The 10,000-nt window shown below is 42.4% G+C and overlaps 1 protein-coding gene across 1 annotated transcript in view; it reads right to left on the bottom strand.

Annotated features, from left to right (window-relative positions):
- LOC134077125 (arf-GAP with dual PH domain-containing protein 1) overlaps positions 1–4,893 on the bottom strand; it is a 36,114-nt gene extending 31,221 nt beyond the window's left edge. Inside the window, exon 1 of the mRNA XM_062532537.1 lies at positions 4,450–4,893. Coding sequence (XP_062388521.1) covers positions 4,450–4,540 — 91 coding nt within the window. The 5' untranslated portion in view covers positions 4,541–4,893. The remainder of the gene's footprint in view (positions 1–4,449) is intronic.
- Between the last annotated feature and the right edge of the window lie 5,107 nt (positions 4,894–10,000).

Consider the following 10,000-nt stretch of genomic DNA (forward strand, 5'->3'; position numbering starts at 1 on the left):
AATGAACTAGACTCTCCCATGTCAGTGTTACAGCACTGCTTATATCACATTATCATGATGCATGCTAAATGCACTAGACTCCCATGTCAGTGTACGGGTTATCTGCTTATATCACATTATTATGATGCATGCTAAATGAACTACACTCTCCCATGTCAGTGTTACAGCACTGCTTATATCACATTATCATGATGCATGCTAAATGCACTAGACTCTCCCATGTCAGTGTACGGGTTATCTGCTTATATCACATTATTATGATGCATGCTAAATGAACTACACTCTCCCATGTCAGTGTTACAGCACTGCTTATATCACATTATCATGATGCATGCTAAATGCACTAGACTCTCCCATGTCAGTGTACGGGTTATCTGCTTATATCACATTATTATGATGCATGCTAAATGCACTCCACTCTCCCATGTCAGTGTACGAGTTACAGCACTGCTTATATCACATTATTATGATGCATGCTAAATGAACTAGACTCTCCCATGTCAGTGTACGGGTTATCTGCTTATATCACATTATCATGCTACATGCTAAATGAACTAGACTCTCCCATGTCAGTGTACGGGTTATCTGCTTATATCACATTATCATGATGCATGCTAAATGAACTAGACTCTCCCATGTCAGTGTACGGGTTATCTGCTTATATCACATTATCATGATGCATGCTAAATGAACTAGACTCTCCCATGTCAGTGTACGGGTTATCTGCTTATATCACATTATCATGATGCATGCTAAATGAACTAGACTCTCCCATGTCAGTGTACGGGTTATCTGCTTATATCACATTATTATGATGCATGCTAAATGAACTAGACTCTCCCATGTCAGTGTACGGGTTATCTGCTTATATCACATTATCATGCTACATGCTAAATGAACTAGACTCTCCCATGTCAGTGTACGGGTTATCTGCTTATATCACATTATCATGATGCATGCTAAATGAACTAGACTCTCCCATGTCAGTGTTACAGCACTGCTTATATCACATTATCATGATGCATGCTAAATGAACTAGACTCTCCCATGTCAGTATACGGGTTACAGCACTGCTGATATCACATTAGCATGCATGCCTTCCCATTAGCCATGGCATCACCATCCAGTTGTAAGCAAGTAACACATGGATTCTACAGCATTGTATTGTTATATGTTATATACATTTTGAAGGAAAAATAGGTAAAGACGCTCACACGCTTGTTATAACTTACCAGTTAAAGCACAATATATTATACTACTGTGTAATATTGTGAATAGACCTTGGATGCGTCGTGAACACCTGATTTCAACAGTGACTGATGATCCAGACTCCAGATGTCAGTATTTATGTCGGCCATACTTTACAGAACTGAGCCAATGTGAACGATAGTATTCTAGATTAAACGTTGGTGAACGCATGGATTAGAAACACACATGCATTTTCCTCATTTTAAACTAGCACGAACAGAACTGAGCCAATGTGAACGAAAGTATTCTAGATTATACGTTGGTGAACGCATGGATTAGAAACACACATGCATTTTCCTCATTTTAAACTAGCACGTAGGGCTGTTGGATTTTGTCCAAAAATAAAATCTCTATTTTTTTTCTCAATAGGATTTCGATTACGATTACGATTATTTTGTGAAATGACAAAAAGCAAGAAATTATTTAAAATATGCTGTTTTTGCAAATGATTTCCCCATTGGGATTTAAGCACAAATCTTGCTCTTATTAAACAATGTTAATTATGAAAAATTCATTCTTCGTATTGGCTCTGTGCTGTGCAGTCCTCTATGGTGTACTCAGAAATGTCAGCGCGCTTTCATAGTCGGAGTCGGAGCAGGCCTGGCCTGTTCTAATAGAACCATAAATCAGCCCATTACACAGTTCGGCAGAGCAATTCTTCTCCATATTAGAACCGGTGCCCAAGGCTAGAACACAACTTTGCTGATTTGGGGGAGGGGTTAAGCAGAACCGGACCCAAACAGAGCTGAGTCCATCTTTCCAGTCTGACTGGACCACTGGCTTAGGAAACAATGGACAGCGCACGTATGCGGTCAGTCCCAACAAAGTGGGCCGTCGTGGTCGATTCTGGGCAGACGTTGCCAATTCTCTGTTTACTATGCAAGCTGAAGCTCCAGAACACACTTGTTTTGTAGACTCCAGCTCCAATTACGCCAACACGACTACCCGACTTTGGCTTTGTCTCTCGCTCACAATGTAAGCGTGTGACGGTTTTACAGACGCCATACTGTCTGTGCTTGTTACCGTGGCTACGAGGGGTCAGACGGAGTGTGATATGGATCTGGCGGAGACTAGAACTCTGAGACGCCCAGGACCAGGAGTGTGAACACACACACAGAACACAGCTCCTCAGACCAGGAGAGTGTGAACACACACACAGAACACAGCTCCTCACACCAGACAACTCTGAACACACACACACACACACACAGAACACAGCTCCTCAAACCAGAGGAGTGTGAACACACACACACACACAGAACACAGCTCCTCAGACCAGAAGAATCTGGACCAGATTTGGACCTGAGCATCACAGACCACCACCACCACGCCCTCAGACCAGGGCAATGTGAGTGAAGATGAAATGAGCCTTCACCTGTGTGTGTGTGTGTGTGTGTGTGTGCGTGCGTGTGCGTGTGCGTGTGCGCGTGTGTGTGTGTGTGTGTGTGTGTGTGTGTGTGAGAGAGAGGGAGAGATTTGCAACACCAGAACCAGGAGCTTGGACTCTCTCCATTGTGTCAAGATCAGAGTCCAACCTGATAAGGCCCAGAGAGAGAGAGAGAGAGAGAGAGAGAGAGAGAGAGAGAGAGAGCGAGAGAGAGAGAGAGAGATGTCAACACTAGCACTACAGGTGTGATTTATGAATGCGTACGTGTGTGTGTGTGTGTGAGACAGAAGAGAGAGATGGCTGTGGGAAAGTGCAAAGTGAGACTTTGTGTGTGTGATTATAAATGTGTAAGAGTGCTTAAGAAAAAGTGTGTGACCTAAAGAGAGACAGCAATGTGAGCTTGTGTAAAACATAGTGTGTGTGTGTGTGTGTGTGTGTGTGTGTGTGTGTGTGTGTGTGGAGCAGTGCTACAGTAAGTTTGTGTGAGACTGGAAGTGTGCAAGACAAAGTGTGTAAAATGATATGATGTGAGAGGGTTTTGCAGGAATTAGTTTGTGAAGTAGGGGGACGTGTGGATTCAGACTTGGATCCGAATCAGGACCAGAACAGAACTGAATCAGGTCCACAGCAGAACTGAATCAGGTCCAGAACAGAACCAAATCAGGTCTAGACTAGAGCTGATCCTGATCTGAAGAGAAAGTGCAGTTGGTAAACCCCAACCTACTAACCTGCTGGTGCCACCTTCCTGCTTCCCGCTGCTCAGCGGCACTGCCACCCACTAGCCTGAGTCAGCTGCCCGCAGGGTACTGGCTGCCCGCAGAGTACTACCCTCCCCAGAGTGCTGTTTCATGGATGTCTTTCAGTGACAGACACACTAAGATCTTGGGCGGGTATGATGGTCACTGCACGAAAGACACCTATAGGCCCTATGTGGTCAGCCACAATACAGTCATTGGTTAGTTCTGAAGGCTGTTGTTCACCATAGTATGTGTGTGGACGAGTGTTGTGACCTCCAAGAACGGATGTATGTAACTCTGAGAGTGATGCTGTGTCGGTCAGTGGCTGTGTGTGAGGCCAGTGAAATTAAAGGTCAGAGTAGAGATACAACAAAACTGGCAATTCCCACATCACACCCAGGCCCTACAAAGTGCTGTATATAGGTACTATAGGCTACTTCACTTTAATCTTAAGTGGAATCAAACTTCACTGCCTACTAGCAAACCATGACGAGTAAAGGTTTGCACCATGCGGAAAATTACCTTATAGCTTGCTCAACGGAAACCAAGCCTGCTGATAAAGTCAACCATGAAAACTGACGTCATTGACACCCAGTGGCTCTGTCAAAACTTGCAGCTACGCCTTCTTCCTGCTCCGCTGTAACACCGGCAGCCTCGACACCAACAGCAACAGCAACACCCGACACGCGCTTGCACTCCGCTGCAGCGTGTCATCACTAATGCCAATGCCACCCAGGTGGCTCGTGCACACACTCCAATAGTCAAATTGCCGCGCCTCAGCACCAGGCAGGCTCGCGCAAAAACAAAGGCACCAGCATTGTGTACCATGAACTCAATGACCTGACGGTGAACGCAGGCAGAGGAGTAGACAGGACTACTAGCTTAGTTTTCTTGTAAGTAAAATCCAAAACTCATGGTATATTTTCTCAACAAACAGCAGGAGGATGTAGTCTGGTTGGCAACAAACCCGCCACCAGTAAGGAAATAATGTTGACTGAAGGACAGCTAGCCATCATCTCATCTGCCCACGGGGCTTGAGTCTGGCTTCAGCCCTGAGCATCACGGCCACACACTCACCTAGCACTCCGCAGTCCGCGCAAGAGTCGTTCCCCGGTTGTTTGACAAATTCTTGAATCACCTGTCTGTTCTTCTCCTGTGCCGAAGCCATTGTTCCAGAAAATTCCCTTCGACCTCCAGTAGCTTGGCGCCGCAGGGGCTGAGCTGTTTAAGGAGCTCTCTCTTCCGATCAAGTCGCCCAATTCGCGGCCAAGGAACTCATCGACCCGATCAATGAGCGGAAAGACAGAGCGCACAGCGCGACCGTAACGCCGTGACGAGAGTCAAGTGCAGAGCTAGTCGGTTTTACTCAGAGCCCGTGATCACGGACCGGTGGTGTCACCTCTTTGTTAGACTCACACAGAGACTTACGCACCTCCCGCCTCACGTCTCGCCTCTCGCTATCTGCAGAGATGACCGTATCACCGGCGACTCACCAGCCCTGCTTACTCCCTCCGTGAGCATCGCCTTTTGCACGGGAGAGGAGAGACCTCCAGCGGCAGCTCAGATCAAGTCCGCACACCCACATTAGACTAACAAGCGCTGACAAAAAGTTAGTTTGGGCTATGCATAGTAAGCGCTTTCAGTGGTCAGTGGTGACCGTTTGTCACCTTAGTAGCTTAGAGCAGTTCAGTTGCATTAAAAAAAAAGGGGGGGGAATCAAAGGTAGGCACATAAAGTAGGCCTATTTGTTCTCTCTCATTGGGAGAGGGGGTTGGATATTAAATTGAGCTGACTTTACATGAATCTTAAACGACTTGGGAGAGTAGCCTAGCTTATAGGCCTATGAGTCATCATTAAAACAATAAGCTGCTGATTGAGATAATGATGTTTTAGCGCATGTTGTTGTGCTCCTGCAGACGATAGGATCCGGAGGGAATGGAGATGCATTACGTTTGAGCCCGTGCTGTTTCAACCCTCAAAAGTGGTAGGCCTATAATACGGTTAAATTTAACAAATGTATTGTTATTTGTATGTCGGTTTGGACAAAAGTGTCTGCTACATACCATAATCATAAATAACACTCAATAATAATAATAATCATAATCATAATTATAATTATGTCTAATAATAAATAAATGTAAATCTGTCAAATACATTTAGGCTACTATATGTCTTTATCTTAGGTAGGCTGCTTGCCCTTCTGGGGTGGGTATGGGGAAATGGAGGGTATGGGGATATGGAGGGGATTAATCGATGATGGAGTCCTGGATGGCCTCTGTCTAGAACGCCCTTAAGCTCACTGACCTACAGGTGAGCGGAGTAGACTAGCACTATGAAGGAGCTAGTATGTATTGGGCACTGAGGTAATGTGTGTGACATACTGTACTTCATAATCAGTAGCCTAGCCGTGAGTTGGTGTGCCTTACCATCTTGGTTTGCGTCAGCTCCCAAATGGATAAGAACCTCAGACCTACATCAAGTCTATTATCAGAGATCTAACAGAATATCCAAATCAGATATTGGGCAACAGCATCTGCTGAGCACCGTAACTCTACCTGTAACTGTAACTAGGTTTGGCAAGGCAGCTTTTATAATAGTGCTTCATCTGTCTGGGACAGGCCACAGAAACACTTACGATTCTAACGCACGTCTTACAGTTTTTCTCGATTGTTAACACACATTTTCTGAAAACATGCCTCATATTCTCAGAACTCTACACACAAATCCAAAACAACACACACAATGGGCAAAACTCCACAATTCTCCTGCAAAACGACACTTTACCTTCAAAACAATGTAATTTCTCCTCAAAATGCTCTTTTGTTCTCAAGACACACACACAAACCATCATATATCAAGACATTTATAAGGACCATTTGAACACTGATGTGCTCAGTGTAAAACACTGCGATGAATTGAAAACACTTCTTCTCCATTCATTATAATGACTTGGGCCTTTTTTTGTTCAGTGTTACACTACAAACAGTGCTACAAACAGTAGATAAGCTGATACAGTAAGTTGATATGCTTACCCTATCAATATTTTGAAATATCTCATTGTTTTCTATTATTTTTCTTTGTATTTCCCATAATGTTATGCCGTCTTTTCTAGGACAATGCTCATGATTTCAGTTTCCTGTTCAGGAGACAGAAGCCCTTGTGTTGGTAATCTTTCGGCTGCCAAACAAATAGTAAAATACTGTACAAAGTAGGATTACTTTCCCCAAATACTTGAAACATACTTTATTTTTACAGTCCTACAGAACAGCCCACAGGCAATACTGTACTACTGTGCTCATTGAGCTGTATTGTACTGTCCGGTACTGTACTGTATTTACTGTATATGCAGCACTGCAATGTTCTAGTGGCTTGGATCTCATCAGAGATTACGGTCCTTGGCCTCCCCATCCTCCTCCTCTTACTCTCACTCCTCTGGCTCTGCCTCTGCCTGTACTACTATACTGTAATACTAAAGCTCTGATTGCTAATTGTAAGACTGTGTGACAGGAGTTTGCCCATCTGATGAGTCAGTGTGCATGGTAGGGCAGTTAGCTTTAGAATTTGAATGGCAGTGTGTTCTTTGTGGAAACAAGAGATTTTCTTCATGAAAATTGTGTCTAATGCACAGAATTGTGTGTAGTGTTTTGAAAACAGTGTGTTATAGAACTGCGATTTGAGTGTAAAGCCGAAATTGTGCTTATAGTTCAGCAGAATCGGTTCAGGAGGTTGGTGCATGAGCTACATATTATGGGAATTGTGTCTCAAGTACCAGACATTGTGTGTAAACAATTGAGAAAAACTGTAATCAGTTCTGTCACTCGGTCTGATTCTTTGTTTTTATTTGATCTTGTTTCAGTTTTATATTGTATGTCATTGTTGTTATTTCTGTCTTTTCTCTTGCTACCTGCTACAGAAATAACAATATCAGTGTGTTTTACGTCAAGTCACTTTATTTATTAAGCACATTGTAAAACAACAGCAGTTGGCCCAAAGTGCATGGAGGTTGAGGCAGTTAGCCTGGTTACTCACAAGATAAAACTCATTCACAAAGCGAGTAGAGTCTGGGTACTCACAATAGACCTCTGAAGTTCAGATACAAAAAAGCTGCCATCTTTGAGATTCGGTATCTGGCGATTTTTCTCATGGGAAAATAACATGAGGATTTTGAATTTTTGCACCTGTTAAACTCTCACAGGGACGATAAAGTCTTAAATGCAGACGTTTTCCTAAATACACTTTTGCCCTCTGCCTTCTTGTGCATACTGTGATCTCCAGTACGTGAAGCTGGCACACTTTTAATTGTTGCTACCCCAGAGCTAACTTGCTAACTAACTTAATGGTAAGTTGCATCGCAAGTTAGCTCTGGGGTAGCAAAAATCAATGTCTGCCGCCTTTGCGTACCGGAGATCACAGTATCCTCTCGAAGGCAGAGAACAAAAGTGTGTTCAGGAAAACACCTGAATTTCCTATTTTGTCATCCCCGCGAGAGTTTAACCCTTAGATGCATAAGTGGGGTCAAAAATGACCCCAGAGGTTGTTTTCTTGCAGTATCTTCTTAATTTTACATTTTCTTCATTTAACCTTATGTATTCCTCAAATAGGTTGTCTGTTTTGTATCAATACCACCGATCCGCATACGTGGGGTCAAAAATGACCCCAAGCATTTTCTATGGAATTTCAAAAGTTAACCCTAGGATCTTTTGATTTTTATCAAGTGTGGCAGTAAGGTAGGCTATACATTTACTGTTGATTATCACATCTCATGTCAGCAGTCTCACCATCCTGAAGGCTATTTACACAACAACATAAATCTAAGTATCATCATATAATGTGGCGGCCAAGCGTTCATAGCGACGTCGCTTTTTGATCCTTCGATGTCCACTCTTCCTATCATTGTGAAGCAGAATTCACCAAGCGATATTTACAGAGGGATTTGTTGATATAGCGTTCTTGGTCTGATTTGTATGACTTTTATGTCTAAAAATAGGGCAGAAATTCATTTTTTAAGCCAATTGGCAGTATTTTCTGATTTACTGGATAACAAAAGAAGATATTCATAATCACCTCTGTAAATGTTTTTTTATTTGATATATTAACACTACAAAAAAACAATTTTCAACCTGGCTTTTTCCAATGGTCAGATTCTTCGTATCAAAACATATGCAAATTAGCGCATATTTAATTAGACATTGCCTAATTAGCATATTTAAACATAAATACAGAAAACTTGCAATACGTTTTTTTCTCCTATTTATGTGAGTATTCAACTGGTAAAGTTTCATGAAGATATCTCTAAGTTAAAATATTACCCTATTCACCTATGTTGAGATCATTTTAGGATGTTTACCTTTTTTGCCTTTCTAAAAGCTGTTTTGTGATAAAATGTTAATAATAAAATAAAAAAAAAGTGATACATCATATGTCCAACATGAAATAATATTTTTTTTGACAAATATATAATAAAAATCATCATCTTTAACCAAAATGAAAGACATTATTTGAGTTTAAAGCAAAAAACGCATGCATTCTAATTGGGGTCATTTTTGACCCCACTCATGGAAGAGTGTAGGTATTGGTAGCCTATGCATCTAAGGCAGGTGTGATAATTCCAAATCCCCATGTTCATTTCCCATAGGAAAAATCGCCAGATACCGTATCTCCTTATATGCGCAAAAATGGTAGCTTTTTTCAGTCCAACCAATCATGTTGATCAGACATTCCTGACGTCACTTCACAAATGGACTAAAAACTGCATTGGCAGTCAGGAAACAATACAGTATGTGAGGCTGAAAATAAATGGACATATTCTTACGACTGCAATGCTTGACGTTTGCAGGCGTTGCTTCTACGGTTTGCCACAGCCACTTTCAGTTTGGGACTTTAGCATCATCCCCTCTTGTTGCTGGTAGGGCAGGTAATATACCGGCTGATGGAAATTTTGCTGAACTATGCTTCCCTACAAAACCAAAGAACACTATCTGCATTTTCAATACCAATATCAATACCAATATTTCCTGAAGATAGGGGTTTCCATTTTACAGTATCTGCTCAAATACAGTGTGAAAGACAAACAAGAAAGCGATACGTTTTCTTTCAGTATGGGGGTCCAGACTAGTATCTCCCTGAACGGAGATCTACAGTATGTGGGCCTGGCCAGGCTAGCAGTTAGGAAAAGACAAAAAGAAAATACCACTTCATTGAGGAGCAGGGAGACACCACACAAACAAACACACACACACACACACACACACACACACACAGAGAGAGAGAGAGAGAGAGAGAGAGAGAGAGAGAGAGAGAGAGACCCCACTGGTATATCATGCCAGCAAGAATCAGTCCTTTCAGGTAAGGGTAAAAAGAATAAACTAAATCAAATCAAGTAATTCCCTAGTAGTTCTATTCCCTGCCTACTGTGGACAAACACACACACACACACACACACACACACACGTAATACACTACAAGTACACTACAAGTACACTACTGTAGGGCTCCTGTGATTTAGAGATGTAAACATTGCAATTAAATTGATTTACACAGCAGGCTTTTCTAGCCCTCTGCCGTTAATGAAGCCCCTGATGCCTTGATCTGATGAGGGCAATAGGCACGGCTTGACTTTGGGACTGCG

The sequence above is a fragment of the Sardina pilchardus genome, chromosome 3, assembly GCF_963854185.1.
Source record: "Sardina pilchardus chromosome 3, fSarPil1.1, whole genome shotgun sequence".
NCBI classification, from domain to species: Eukaryota; Metazoa; Chordata; class Actinopteri; order Clupeiformes; family Clupeidae; genus Sardina; species Sardina pilchardus.